Source organism: Molossus molossus, unplaced genomic scaffold (assembly GCF_014108415.1).
Source record: "Molossus molossus isolate mMolMol1 unplaced genomic scaffold, mMolMol1.p scaffold_m16_p_21, whole genome shotgun sequence".
NCBI lineage: Eukaryota > Metazoa > Chordata > Mammalia > Chiroptera > Molossidae > Molossus > Molossus molossus.
This window is the reverse complement of record NW_023425357.1, coordinates 37,013,622-37,029,363: the sequence shown is the minus strand read 5'-3', so window position 1 is coordinate 37,029,363 and position 15,742 is coordinate 37,013,622. Positions and strand designations below refer to the sequence as shown.

Here is a 15,742-nt window from a genome sequence, read left to right as displayed (position 1 = left end):
CAGCGCCCTCTGACTGCTTCCATCTCTAGGGCAAAATCAGGAATAAGAGTCCCTGGGCCTTGCAGGAAGACCTCTACACCATTCTGACCCCTAACCCACAGCCATCCCAGCTAGGGCCTGTCCACCTGACTTCCTGCCCCTCATGCTGCCTTCAGCTGCCCATAGTAGCAGACTTCCAGATGGATTTCATTCTCTCTCCCCCTGCTCATGGTAGAGCCACCTCTTCTGAAGAGAAAGTCCAAGCTCTTCTCTTGGCCCACCCGACCCTGCTCCATCTGGCTCCTCCATTGTCTCCAGTTGCACCTAATCCCATCCTCCTTCCCAGCCTCAGCCCTTGTGGCCTCTTTCACTTCCTCAAACTCAGGGAGTTTCTGCAAATCACCTGCTGTTCACTCTGACAGAATGCCTTTCAACCCTCTGCCCCTACCCTCACTTACCAAACTCCTCCATATGGAGTATTTCTCAGCCTGGAGCACCTCTCCTCCCCGGAAGACTTCTCTGACACAGATCCTGACACCCCACCTCACCCTCCCTGGATTGTATTCCTTTGGGGCACTTTCCCTTCTAGTACCCACTGCAGGAAGAAGTGCATTGCGGGAATCTTTGATAAATGTTTTTCGTGCCCACTAGATTGTGGATTTCACAAGGGTAGGACCCTTTCAGTCTTGTCACTTTGGTATCCTCAGTTCCTAGCCCTAGGGTGCATGCCAGGGTGCAGTGCAAGCCTTTAAAAAGAGAAGAGTGTCTGGGGTTTGTAATTTGGCCAGACACGTGTTCTCAGCAGTATTCACACTGCTCCCATGCTGCCACCAAACATGGTCTCTCTCTCTCCTCAAGGGTGGGGTCAGATGCTGTGTGGGAGAGATAAATCACTAAAGCCCAACTGACAACTTTAGCTCTGGGGAACTCTATGGCTAGGATACAACTTCTGCCATAACATTCATTGACTGACCAAGTAGTCTGCACCATCAGGATACTCACGGGCAAAAAGAAAGAGACATTTGAGAAGCAAAGACATTAAAAACAACAACAACAACAAAAAACAAAACATCTAAAAGGAAGATTATTAGAACACCTGATCAACAATTCAAGATTAAAATAATCCCATTTGTCATTGCAACAAAAAAATCAAGATACCTAGGAATAAACTTAACCAAGGAAGTAAAAGACCTGTTCTCACAAAACTACAGGACACTGAAAAAAGAAATAGAGGAAAAAATAAAAAAGTAGAAGCATATACCATGTTCATGTATTGGAAGAACCAACATCATTAAAATGTCCATACTACCCAAAGCAATCTATAGATTCAATGCAATGCCTATTAAAATACCAATGGCATATTTCACAGATAGAATAAATACTCCAAAAGTTTATATGGAATCAAGAAAGACCCCAAATAGCCACAGCAATCTTGAAAAAAAAGAGCAAAGTTGGAGGGATCACAATTCTGAATACCAGGTTATACTACAAAGCCACTGTAATCAGCCCTGGCCTGTTTCGCTCAGCGGTTAGAGCGTTGGCCTGCAGTCCAGAGAGATCTGGGTTTGGTTCCGGCCAAGGGCATGCACCTTGGTTGCAGTTTGTCCCCAGCCCTGGTTGGGTTGTGTGGGTGGTAGCCACTCAATGTGTCCCTTTCACATGGATGTTCCTCTCCCTCTCTCTCTCCCCCTCCCTCCCTCTCTATCTGAACAAAAAATGGAAAAATGTCCTCGAGTGAGGATTAAAAAAAGCCACTATAATCAAAACAGCCTGGTACTGGCACAAGAATAGGTATATAGATAAATGGAATAGAACAGAGAACCCAGAAATCAACCCAAGACATTATGCTCAATTAATATTTGACAAAGGAGGCAAGAACATACAATGGAATAAAAACAGTTTTTTCAATAAAAGGTGTTAGGAAAATGAGACAGATACAAGCAAAAAAATGAAACTAGACCACCAACTTACACCATACACAAGAATACGCTCAAAATGGATAAAATATTTAAATGTAATTTGTGAAATCATAAAAATCCTAGAAGAAAAGGTAGGCAGCAAAATCTCAGACATCATATGTAGCAGAATTTTCACTGATACATCACCTAGGGCAAGAGAAACAAAGGAAAAAATTAATAAATGGGACTACATCAAACTAAAAAGCTCTGCAGAGCAAAAGAAACCAGCATCAAAATGAAAAGGGAACCAACTGCATGGGAGAACATATTTGCCAATGACACATCAGATAAGGGGTTAATTTCCAAAATATGTAAAGTACTCTTATGTCCTGACCGGTTTGGCTCAGTAATTAGAGTGTCAGCCTGCGGACCAATGAGTTGCGGGTTCGATTCCGGCTAGGGGCACGACCTCGGTTGCGGTTCATCCCCAGCCCTTGTAGGGTACTGCCGGAGGCAACCAGTGGATGTGGCTCTATCACATCAATGTTTCTGTCTCTTTCTCTCTCTCTCTTCCTCCCTCCCACTCTATCTGATGATAAATAGAAAAGTATCCTCAGGTGAGGAATAAAATAATAATAATAATAAATAAAATACTCTTACAACTCAACAAAAGGAAGACAAACAACCCAATTAAAAAATGGGCAGAGGGCCCGGCCCGCGTGGCTCAGTGGATGGAGCGTACTCCTATGGACTGAGAGGTACCGGTTCAATACCTGGTTAGAGCACATGCCCGGGTTGTGGGCCTAATCCCCAGTGGGGGTCATGCAGGGGGTGGCCAACTGATGTTTCTATCTCTTTCTCCTTTCCTCTCTCTCTCTAAAAAAATCAATGAAAACATATTTTAAAAATTTGAAGATAAGCCCGGCCGGTGTGGCTCAGTGGTTGAGCATCAACCCATGCACCAAGAAGTTGCTGGTTTGATTCCTGGTCAGGGCACATGCCCAGGTTGTGGGCCTAATCCCCAGTGGGGGCATGCAGGAGGCAGCCAATCGATGTTCTCTCTCATTGATATTTCTCTCTCTCTCCTTCTCCCTTCCTCTCTCTCTAAAATCAATAAAGAATAATTTTTTTTTATCCTCACCTGAGGACATTTTTCCATTTTTTGTTCAGATAGAGTGGGAGGGAGAGAGAGGAAGAGAGAGAGAGACACATCGATGTGAAAGGGACACATCGAGTGGCTGCCACCCGCACGACCAACCAGGGCCGGGGACAAACCGCAACCAAGGTACATGCCCTTAGCGGGAACCGAACCTGGGTCTCTCTGGACCGCAGGCTGACACTCTAACTGCTGAGCCAAACCGGCCAGAGCAAGAATAAAAATTTTTAATAAAAAATAATTGACGATAAGTGCTGAGAAAGATGTGGAGAAATTGTAACCCTTGTACATTGCTGGGTGGGGATCTAAAATGGTACAGCTGCTATTGAAAACAGTTTGGTGGTTTTGCAAAAAGCTAAACTTAGAATTACCATATGATCCAGCAATTCCATCCTAAGTATATACCCAAAGGAATTGAAAACAAGGACTCAAACAGATACCTGTATGCCAATGTTCATTGTATAGCTAAAAGGTGTAGGCAACCCAAGTTTCCATCAACAAATAAATGGATAACAAACTGTAATCTCTAAGTACCAGGGACTATTATTCATCCATAAAAAGGAATGGAGTCTGATATATGCTGCAACGTGGATTAACCGTGAAGACATTATGTTAAATGAAATAAGCCAGAAGCAAAAGGACAAATGTTGTATAATTTCCCATATATAAATTCACTGGAATAGACAAATTCATAGAGACTGAAAATAGAATAGAGGTAATCAGGGCTGAACTGGGGGTAAATGAGGAGTGATGCTTAATGAATATAGGTTTTGTTTGGTGTAATGAAAAATTTTTGGAAATAGTGGTGATGTTTGCACAACATTTGTGAATGAAATTAATACCACTGATTTGTACACTTAAAAATGGTTAAAGTGGCCTTGGCCGGTTTTGCCTAATGGTTAGAGTATCGACCTATAGACCAAAGAGTCCTGGGTTCGGTTCCTGTAAGGGCACATACCTCTGTTACAGTTTGTCCCCAGCCCCAGTTGGGGTCGTGTGGGTGGCAACCACTTGATGTGTCTCTTTCACGTCAATGTTTCTTTCTCTCTCCTCCCTCTCTCCCTCTTGCTCTATCTGAAGATGAATACAAAAATGTCCTTCAGTGAGGATTAAAATTAAAAGGTTAAAATGGCACCCAGTTGGTGTGGCTCAGTGGTCGAGTGATGACCCATGCACCAAGAGGTCACTGGTTTGATTCCCGGTCAGGGCACATGCCCAGGTTGTGGGCCCAATCCCTAGTGGGGGGCATGCAGGAGGTGGCCAATCGATATTCTCTCTCATTGATGTGTCTATTTCTTTCTCTCTTCCTCTCTCTCTAAAAATCAATTAAAAAAAATTTTAATGGTTAAAATGGCAAATTTATGTTATATATTTTTATGACAGATAAAAACTAATGTAGCCAGGGCCAATTTGGCTCAGAGGTTAGAGCCTCAGCCTGTGGACCAGAGAGTCCTGGGTTCGATTCCTGCTAAGGGTATGTACCTCGGTTGCAGTTTGTCCTTGGCCCTGGTTGGGATTGTGTGGGTGGCAACCACTCGATGTGTCTCTCTCACATGATGTTTCTCTCTCTCTCTTCCCCCCTCTCTCCCTCCCACTCTGTCTCAGATAATTGCAAAAATGTCCTCGGGTGAGGATAAAAATAAATAAATAAATAAATACAAACGAATGTAATATACAATAATCATTGAACTGTACAGTTTAAATGAGTAAATTGTATGGTATATGAATTATCTATCACTAAAGTTATTTAAAAATAAACAAAGAAACCCATTATATAATTAACCAAATAATTAGAATATTTAGATGATGGTAGGAGAAAAAGAAAGGAATAAAAGCTAAAAATACCCAATTTTCAAGTTTCTGATTCAATAAATAATACATGAAATTTATTACTAAAGACTTGGCAGTTATATATTATATTATTTAGAACTATGAGGAAAATGCCAGTAAATACTAACATTTAAAAGCATTTCAGCATTTGGCTTAGTGTTTGGGGCATTGTCCCACAGATCGTGGGTTCAATTCTGATTAAGGGCACGTATCTCGTACCTCATTTGCAGTTCGGTCCCGGCCCTGGTTGGGATGGTGTGGGAGGCAAGCAATCAATGTGTCTCTCTCACATTGATGTTTCTCTCTCTCTCTTTCTTTCTTTCCCCTCCCCCCACTCTATCTGAAGATAAATAGAAAAATATCCTCTGGTGGTAATTTAATAAATAAATAAAAATAAAAACCAAAAGTGTTTCAAATGGTTGCCACACATACAACCCCAACAGGGGCTGGGGACGAACTGCAACTGAGGCACGTGCCCTTAGTGGGAAGCAAACCTGGGACTCTCTGGTCTGAGGGCTGATGCTCTAACTGCTGAGTCAAACCGGCCAGGGCAGGTATTCACACTATTTGACAGCTCAATGTATTATCACAAAGTAAACATCTAAATAACCACCACCCAAGTTAAAGTATGAAAATTGCCAGGCCCCAAAAGCTCCTTCATGCCTCCTCCACTTGCCACTCTAAATGACCTAATATTGATGATAATCTCTTTGTTTCTTATATAAAGGCACAACCTGAGTATGCAATCCTGAATATTAAGTTTAACCTTTCCTGCTATTCTTTTTTTTAATCCTCACCTGAGGATATTTTTCTATTTATCATCAGATGGAGTGGGAAGGAGGGAGAGAGATGGAGAAAGAGAAACATCCATGTGAGAGAGACACATCGATTGGTTGCCTCCCGCATGACCTGACCAGGGCCAGAGATATACTGCAACCAAGGTTCATGCCCTTGATCAGAATCAAATCCATGATTCATTGGTCCGAGGGCGGACGCGCTAACTGCTGAGCCAAACCGGCCAGGGCTTTGTTATTTATTTATTAAACTTTTTTTCTTCTTGTCCTCACCCGAGGACGTTTTCAATATTTTGTTCAGATAGAGTAGGAGGGGGAGAGAGAGAGAGAGAAACATCGATGTGAAAGGGACACATTGGGTGGTTGCCACCCACACGACCCAACCAGGGCCGGGGGACAAACTGCAACTGAGGTACGTGCAGTTAGGGGGAACCGAACCTGGGTCTCACTGGACCACAGGTTGACGCTCTAACCGCTGAGCCAAACCGGCCGGGGCAAACTTTTATCAAAGAAAAATATTCATATAGAAAAGTTTACGCCTGGTCGGTGTGGCTCAGTGGTTGAGCGTCGACCCATGCACCAAGATGTTGCTGGTTCGATGCCCAAGTTGTGGGCACCATCCCTACTAGGGGGCATGTGCTAATCAATGTTCTCTCTCATCAGTGTTTCTATCTCTCTCTCCCTCTCCCTTCCTCTCTCTCTAAAATCAATAAAGAAAAAAAAAAAAAAAAAGCTCACATACCATAGGTGTAAAGAGTATGCTGAACATTCACAAAATGAGCACACCCATGTTCCCAGCACCCAGATCGAGATATAGCACTTTACCAGCAACCAGAAGCCCTTCCTCAAGTCCCCTTTCCAGTCATTACCTCCCCCAAGGATAACCCTAAACTGACTTTAACAGCAGAGATTTGTGGTATTTTTTTGAATCACTAAGTTTTGAAAAAATTTATCTTAATTGTTGAAAGTATTACAGATATCCCTCCTTTTTTCCTCCATTGACACCCTCCTCCCTGCCCCCCCGCTCCCGACAAGCAGAGATCAGTTTTACCTGTTTTTGAACTTTTATAATTTTTTTCTTTATTGATTTTAGAGAGAGAGAGGGAGAGAGAAACACCTATGAGAGAACATTGATTGGCCGCCTCCTGCATGCCTCCCACTGGAGACTTGGCTCACAACCTGGGCATGTGCCCTGACCAGAAATCGAACCAATGACCTCTCAGTGCATGGGTTGACGCTCAAGTACTGAGCCAGACCAGCCGGGCTATAATTATTTTTTACCCTCACCTGAGGATATTTTTCCATTTTTTCCCATTTATCTTCAGATAGAGTAAGAGGGAGGGAGGGAGAGAGAGAGAGAGAGAGAGAGAGAGAGAGAGAGAGAGAGAAAGAGAAAGAGAGAGATGTGAGAGAGACACATCGAGTGGTCACTACCCACACAACCCCAACTGGGGCTGGGGACAAACTGCAACCAAAATACATGCCACAAGCAGGAACCGAACCCAGGACTCTCAGGTCCTCAGGCCGACGCTCTAACCACTCAGAAAACCTGCCAAGGCTGTAGTTTGTTCTTTTTCATTGCTATTTGCTAGTCCATGGAATTAATATAGCAGAGTTAGTTTCACTATTGTTGGGTTATTTTCAGTTTGGAATTATTAAAATAGTGCTTCTTTGAACATAGTTGTTCATTCATGTCATTTCGTGCAGGCATTTGTGCTGAGTCTTTAGGGAAAAAAGCTAAGTCCTTGGATATTTTCCCTCAACTTTATTTTTCATTTATTTATTTTCTTTTAGTATGTGCCCCTAGCGGGAACCGAACCTGGGACTCTCTGGTCCAGAGGCCAATGCTCCAACCACTGAGCCAAACCAGCTAGGGCTGTCTTCAACTTTTTTTTTTTTAATCTTTATTGTTGAATGTATTACAGATGTTCCTCATTTTTCCCCCATTGACCTCCTCCTCCCCACTCCTGCCCCCCTCCTGCCTTTTCCCACACTGTTTTCTGTGTCCATTGGTTATGCATATATGCATATAAGTTCTTTGGTTTATTTCTTCTCACCCACCAAACCTCCCTTCCCTTTGAGGTTGTCAGTCTAGCAACCAATCTGTACTTCTTAATCCCTTCACCTTTTTCACCCATTCCTCCAACCCCCCTTCCATCTGGCAACCAAAAAAATGTTCTCTGTTATCTATGAGACTGTTTCTGTTCTGCCTGTTCATTTTGTTTGTAGATTCCATTGTCGGTAGATATGTATTCATTGCCTTTTTTTTTATTCTCACCCGAGGACATTTTTTGTTCAGATAGAGTGGGAGGAAGAGAGGAAGAGAGAGAAAGAGAAACATCGACGTGAAAGGGACACATTGAGTGGCTGCCACCCGCACGACCAACCAGGGCCGGGGACAAACTGCAACCCAGGTACGTGCCCTTAGCAGGAACCGAACCCGGGTCTCCCTGGACCGCAGGCCGATGCCCCAACCACTGAGTCAAACCGGCCAGGGCTTCATTGCCATTTTGTTTGTTCATATATTTTATCTTTTTCTTCAAAAAGACCCTTCAACATTTCATATAATAACGGTTTGGTGGTGATGAACTACTTTAACTTTTTCTTGTCTGGGAAACTCTTTATATGGCCATCTATTCTAAATGACAGCTTTGCAGGATAGAGTAATCTTGGTTGTAGGTTCTTGCTTTTCATCACTGTGAATATTTCTTGCCACTCCCTTCTGGCCTGCAAACTTTCTTTTGAGAAATCAGCTGATAGTCTTATGGGAATGCCCTTGTAGGTAACTAACTGCTTTTCTCTCGCTCCTTTTAAGATTCTCTCTTTGTCTTGAACCTTTTGCATTTTGATGAGCTCCAAGTGCTGAGCCAAACTGGCCATGGCTCTTCTCATATTCTTATTGGCTATTTGTATATCCTTTCTTGTAAAGCTTCTATTCAAATGTATTGTCCACTTAAAAAAATGTTTTTATTGATTTTTATTTTATTTTTTAGAGCGAGAGGAAGGGAGAGGGAGAAAGAGATAGAAACATTGATGTATGAGAGAACTATCTACCAGCCACTTCCTGCGGGTCCCCCAGTCTTCCATCAGGGATCGAGCCCACAACCTGGACAAGTGCCCCGACCAGGAATGGAACTGGGACCCCTCCGTCGATGGGACAATGCTCAATCCACTAAGCCACAGGGGCTGGGCTCTTGCCCACTTTTATATTAGGTTGTGTCTGAGTACAAACCTTTTGTCAAGTGTATGTGTTAAAAATTTCTCCCACTCTGTGGCTCACTTTTCCATTAAATTTAGAGGTAAATTATGATAAGCATAAGTTATTAATTTTAATGTAATTTAACTTATAAATGTTGTCTTTTGTTGTTAATGTTTTTTATGTCCAGTGTCCCTATGTTGAGGTCACAAATATATTTTCCTACCCTACCTTCTAGGAGTTTTATTATTTCTTTTGCCTTTTGCATTTGGATCAATAACATATTCAATTCAATTTAATTTTGTATGTTGTTTTCTGTGTAGAGTGAGCTAGGGATCAATATTCTTTTTCCCCCTCCCAAATGGATATCCAGTTGTCTCAGTTAGCCTTTATGAGTTTATCCTTGTTCTCACCTCACATCCATCTCTCCTTCCTAACTACTGGCTGGGTATGCCTAAACAGACTTAAGGACCCTAGATGCACAGGTAACAAACAGCATAGATTTTACCATTGGTCTAATCCCTATCATAAATTTCTCATTTTATATTATTATTTTTTAAAATATATTTTTATTGATTTTTTTTAGAGAGAGTGGAAGAAAGAGGGAGAGAGAAATAGAAACATCGATGAGAGAGAAACATCAATTGGCTGCCTCTTGCACATCCCCCACTGGGGATCAAGCCTGAAACCTGGGCATGTGCTCTGACTGGGAATCGAACCAGTGACCTCTTGGTGTATGGGTCAACGCTCAACCACTGAGCCACACCGGCCAGTAGCTCTCATTTTATATTATTCATAGTGGATCTACTTATTTGATCAAACACTGACTTATATAATACTCTTAATTTGGGAAGACTCATTCTACCAGATATCAAGACTCATTTTAAAGTTGCTGTAATTGAAACATTGTGGTATTAATACTATGATAAACAAATAATCCCAATAAATGGAACAGAATTTGAAAATAGACCCACACATATGTGGACATGATTTATAACAGAGGTGACACAATAGACTCTCTTTCTCCCAATTTCAAGTTCCCATGGAAGGAGCTTAGATCTGGCTCTGGCCTACCCTTTTGGATTGGGAGAGGAAAGTGGCCAAAGATAGAGGGCCTGTAGTAAGCCAAGCAGTTGGCACTAGTTTCCTATTTTTTCTTTTTAAGGTTTTTTTATTCCTTTTAAGACTTGATTTTTCCCTTTCCACTAAAAAATTAGTTTAACAACAACAACAACAACAAAATCAGAGGACCTTATCTGAAAAATCTAAAATCTTTACATACTTTCTTTCATTATTTCCAAACAAGTTATTATTTATTCTATAAATGGCATCAGCTTCTTGGAAAAACAAAATTAAAGTTTTCGAAGAGATTGGAATGCACCTGCTGTCACACTCCATGATGGGGGTCAACTCTGAACTCCATTCCTTTGTATTCTGTGGGCTTTTTGTTGTTTTTTTTGGTGCTAATCCTCATGTGAGAATATTTTTCCACTGATCTTTATTTTTAAAAAATATTTTGTCTTTATTGATTTTAGAGAGTGAGGAAGGGAGAGGAAGAGTGAGATAGAAACATTGATGCGAGAGAACATCAAAGCCTCCTGCATGCCCCCTACTGGGGATCGGGCCTACAACCTGGGCATGTGCCCTGACTGGGAATTGAACCAGTGATCTCCTGGTGCATGGGTTGACGCTCAACCACTGAGTCACACCAGCCAGGATCCATTGATTTTTAGATAGAATGGGAGGGAGGGAGAGAAACATTGATATGAGAGAGACACATTGATTGGTTGCATCCCACCCATCCAGGATGTACCCTTGGTCGGGAATTGAACCCAAGACCCTCTAGTCCATAGGTTAATGCTCTAACTGCTGAAGCAAATCAGCCAGGACTTCTATGGGCTTTTAGCATAGAATATAGGATGTCTCTGCCTTCCTGAGATGAGACAAAGCTGAAGGCCAATGGGAACCACTCACCTTGAGCAGCTGGAGCTAAACCACAAGACCCCCTCATCAGCTAAGAGCCTCCTGGATTCCACCCCTCAGTCCATCCTATGTGAAAGAGGAAGGACACTCATACCAGATTCCATGCCCAAAATGTTTATTCTTAGCATATGCTTGTGCCTGGATGACTAGGAGGTGGACTTTGTGAGACTTTGCTAAGGTGACCTCTGGGGAACTGATTAGGTCACCAGAGCCACAGGGTGAGGATTGAGAAGGTGGCAGTAGCCATGAAGCCTAGAACAAGGTATGGGGAGGTTTTTGAGGGACTCTGGAGAATATGATTGCTTGGCCAATTGGTCCCATCCAGGTGTGTGGCCAGGTGTTCACGCTGAGGCTGAGACAAGAGGTGGGAGTGGCAGGATCTGCCCACCTGCCTGTCTGGAAACTCATCCTCTGCAGGATTCTGACCACTGTTTTCATCTCTCACCTGGGGGTGGAAGTCAGCAGTCAGTGGCTCCCCCAGTGTACCCCTCACTTGCAAACCACTGAATCATCCTTTTCTTTTTTAATCCTCACCCAAGGATATTTTTCCATTTATCTTCAGATAGAGTGGGAGGGAGGGAAGATGGGAGGGAAGGAAGATGGGAGGGAGGGAGCGAGAGGGAGAGAGAGAGCAAGAGAGAGAGAGAGAGAGATGTGAGAGAGACACATTGACGGGTTGCTTCCCACAGGACCAGGGCCAGGACGAATCGCAACCGAGGTACGTGACCTTTTTTTTTTGTTATCCTCACCCGAGGACATTTTTTTCCATTTTTTGTTCAGATAGAGTGGGAGGGAGAGAGAGAGAGAGAGAGAGAGAGAGAAACATCGACATGAAAGGGACACATTGAGTGGCTGCCACCCACACGACCAACCAGGGCCGGGGACAAACTGCAACCGAGGTATGCGCCCTTAGCAGGAACCAAACCCAGGTATCTCTGGACTGCAGGCCGACGCTCTAACCGCTGAGCCAAACCGGCCAGGGCGAGGTACATGACCTTTACTGGAACAAAACCCGTGACTCATTGGTCTGTGGACAGACGCTGTAACCTCTGAGTCAAGCCAGCCAGGGCTGAACCATCCTTTTGACCAGCCCAGCATAATACCTGTTCCACATGTCTGAAGACGCGTAGCAGATTTCCACGAAGGACACCCTGAAGCTCTTCTTCACTCCAGCCCCGCCTCAGTAACTCTTCTATCAGAACCGGGTATGTGGATACATTGTCCAGCTCCTGAGGGAAACTGTAGACACCAGCCAGACAGCTGTGGGACCTCAACCCTGATCCTGGTCTAGGGCCACTGTCCCAACAGCCCCTAGTCACATATGGGAAATTGAAGGCCATGTTCTTTGGGCTACTGAATGCAACTTTGGAAACTCCTTGAGGACTGGGCTTCTGCAGCATCTACCTACTGAACAGATGATCAGCCCACAAAGATTTGCTGGGTTGGGAGAGGAGTTTGTGCAGGGCAGATGAGCTCTGGCTAGGGAAGGGGAGTACTTAATGAAGGTGGTGATCTGGAGTGGCAGTGGGTCCAGTGGGCCACTGAAGTGACAGGGAGAACCCAGGAAACAGGCCCTTGGAGTGAGGAAATGTCAAATTGGCTGGAAAACAAGAGTTTGTGGTTGAAGCTTGAAAGATAGGAGGACCACAGGGTGGGGAACTATAACTCCTTGCTATACCCCAGCCCAAGAAAATCCTCAGGGAAACACTCACCGGCCAGATCCATCATAATTTCCACCAATTCCGATGAACTCAGATCCAATGACTGCCCTGATGTGGTCAAAATGATCTAGAGGGTGGAAGTTAGGGAGGGCAGCACTGGGCTGGAGTTAGAAAGACCCCTGAACCAGCCCTGGTCTGGTGAAGCTCAGCCTTGGCCGATTCCCTAGCCCACAGTATTCTAGGCCATGGAAGCTTACTCCACAGAGCTCCTGGCCAGTTCTGAGTTCTTAAGTAGCCACAGGCTGGACATTGGACCTAGAGTGAATCTCAGAGCCACCCCTTTGGGCCTTTTCCTGCCCACGAACCACTCTGCCTCTGGGTTCCTTGAGAGCTTGGTTGGGGTTCTGCCTGCCTGTCCTGTCCAGAGATGTGGGAGTAAAAGTGAGACTCAGAGGCAGAAGCAAATGCCTGCCCAGACCCATCAGCATTGACTGTGGGCCCAAATCTGGGTGGCAGTGAAGAGCTGTATTTATTCCCCTGGGTTGTTGGGAGGTCTGCCCATTGCTCAGCAGGTGTGCTAGACCACTGGAACTGTCCCGGTAGCCACAGGCCCAAGCTAGAACTGTACAAGGAGTGGAGGTGGGGCTCACCTGCCACGGTGGACACATTAGCAAACAGGTTGCACTGTAAAACCCCCATGGATAGCGTCACCATCACAATGCCACCATTCTTTTTCTACAAGGATAAACAAATGGATTCTCAGCTTGGCTATTCTGGCCTGATGGCCTGCCTCCCGTACCCTGGAGGGCTCTGGTAGGACAGTGCTTAGTCCTGGCTTCAGGGATTGGAAGACACTTCACCTTCTCTGGGTTTCTGGGTCCCTGGGTGGAATTGATTTGGACTTGAGTTTCAGAGATCGGGACAGTTAACCAGCCTTGGGTCCAAAAGTGAGGCCTGGGCTTGTAGCTTTGTTCAGGGTCAAAAATCTTTGTATGAAGCATGCTTAGCCCTGGGTTTGAGGGCTGTGGTAGCCACTCACAAGAAGTTGCAGGATGTCATCTGGAACATTCAGCAAACTGTCGCACACAGCCCTGGCAGCTGAGTGGGAGAAGATCACAGGAGCCCTCGATACCTTTAGCACTTGTTGCACCAAGGTGTCTGATGCATGGGACAAGTCCACCATCATGCCCAGGCGGTTCATTTCCCCTACCACCTTCTGCAGGGACAATTTTTTTTATTTTGGGGTGCGTGTATCAGGGATGCACATACCTGTAGGGAACATGTGGGTTAGGGTAGGGAACAGGAGCCTCACCTCACCGAAGCTAGTTAACCCACTGATGTTGCTGTAGACGTGATCTTTAAACTTGGTGGAACTCTCTGCCCTGCAGAACAGCCGAGGTATTGGGGGGAGCAATCTAGTAGGTCACACCTTGCCCATCAGAGCCTGAGGACTCTGCAATCCTTCTGTTTGTTCATCCATCCCACCTCCAGAACAGGGTAAAGACTTAGACCAGCTGTTATCTGGGAGAGGGAGGGAACTGCTGGCAATCCAGCCTCCCTCTCTGGACACTTCTGTCCTCAGTTCTCTGGCAGTTTCCCTACCATGTCATCTATTATTCCACTATACTCACCAGGGTGTGCTGCAGGTGAAGGTGAGTGTCAGGTAGCGCACTCCCAGAAGATAGAAACTACGCAGTATAGAGAGGCTGCTGTCCAGTGAGTGACCACCCTCCACGCCAATGAGACAGGCCAGCTTTTGAGTGCTGTTCAGAGCTAGAAGAAGGTGGAGAATCAAGTGGTCATGGACCAGGGCCAGAAGCACCAAAGTAAGCCCCTGACTATCTCCCCATTCAACAGCCCACCTTTAGCTGAGGTCACAAGCTCCAATTCAGTGTAGGAAGCACACATGCGACGAATGAGGTCAATCTGTTCCAGCATGAGGCGCACAGCATCCTGGTCCTGACTCTGGCAAGGGGCATGGGCTGCCCAGAACTGGGAGTAGGCCCAGGGGTCCAGAATGAGACCAAACCTTGGCCTGACATTCCTTCTCAGTCCCCAAGGTACTCATTGGGTCAGTGGCCCAAGTGAGGCACTGCATGACCCCATGGCACCTTGATAACTTTTCGGTTTGCTGCCAGCACCCAAACTGTGGACTCATGATACATCATCATTGCCTGCTGTTTGTCCATGTGCTATGTAAATGCCCCAAAGCCAATCGACCATGTCCTTTGTGGTCCCAGCACCTCCCACAATCACCAGGGATTTTCTGGTTACTTTCTGTGTGTCTCCACAGAACCTAGGAACCCATGTGGCCAGCCTATCTAGGCCTTCAATGTCCCCACACTCCCCAGCAGCCACATGACATATCATGTGTCCTATGATACTAGTCACCCAGAGGACTGCCTACCCAGGTTTCTGTGGCCTCCACATGCCCCAGCAGCCATGTTGTGGCACCCTGTGTGTCCCTGTGATACCTGGGCACCCACAAGGCCATCCATAAGCTTATCCAGGCTGGTCTGGCCATGACTGAAGTTGTGCAGGTTAACATCTTGCAGCCTGTTCTGGAAAAGCTGTCTCAGGAGCAGGGGCAGATGATTGTGGCTGGGGGTGTGAAGACAAGGTTAGAGTGGGGACATGGCCTTCAGGTCAGGCAGGATATGTCAACATGCCTGGGCCTGTCCTGTCCCACACCACCTTCCCACCTCACACAGACAATATGGAGACCTCTGTAGGCTCAGCTTGGCAGTGTGGGGCGGGGGTTCAGCAGAAACAGGATAATGGGGAGAAGGGGGCCCATGAATGATGGTTTACAGAGTGTATTCAGGGTAGGTGTGAGGGCGCCTCCTCACTAGCCCTGCATGCTCCGGACCCCCTCCACTGCCTAGGGAAGAGTTCAGCCGCCACCGGCTCCCACCGGCCCCCACACACCGCATCTACACACCCATCTACCAGCGGCGAGTCCCGCATCAAGGCCTGTACGTGCTCCCGCAGTCTCCAGTCTCTGGGGGTGTCTGGTGTGGTTGGGGCACTCAGGACGCTAGGCATGGTGGTAGCGCTGGTAGTTCCCAGGACTGTCGGGGAGCTGGGGACGTCCGTCATGGTCTGGGCGCTGGTAACGGGCTGTAGCAGCAACAACAGGAGCAGCAGACGCAGCAGAGGCCTTCGGCCGAGCACACAAGGACACTCGAGGCCTGCGGTCCACATGCTGAACAGGTCTATACAGGCAGAGAGGGGCTGGTCTCCAG

At 45.7% G+C, this 15,742-nt stretch overlaps 1 protein-coding gene across 1 annotated transcript; it reads right to left on the bottom strand.

Moving 5' to 3' along the window:
• Nucleotides 1–11,038: 11,038 nt before the first annotated feature.
• DPEP3 (dipeptidase 3) lies at nucleotides 11,039–15,742 on the bottom strand. Its single transcript, XM_036275373.1, has 10 exons — nucleotides 15,439–15,742; nucleotides 14,972–15,098; nucleotides 14,360–14,489; nucleotides 14,129–14,270; nucleotides 13,810–13,879; nucleotides 13,537–13,713; nucleotides 13,148–13,232; nucleotides 12,549–12,624; nucleotides 11,940–12,075; nucleotides 11,039–11,281 (listed from the first exon to the last, which is right to left on the bottom strand). The coding sequence occupies exons 1-10, from the start codon at nucleotides 15,699–15,701 to the stop codon at nucleotides 11,039–11,041; spliced, it is 1,449 nt and encodes a 482-aa protein (XP_036131266.1). The 5' UTR covers nucleotides 15,702–15,742.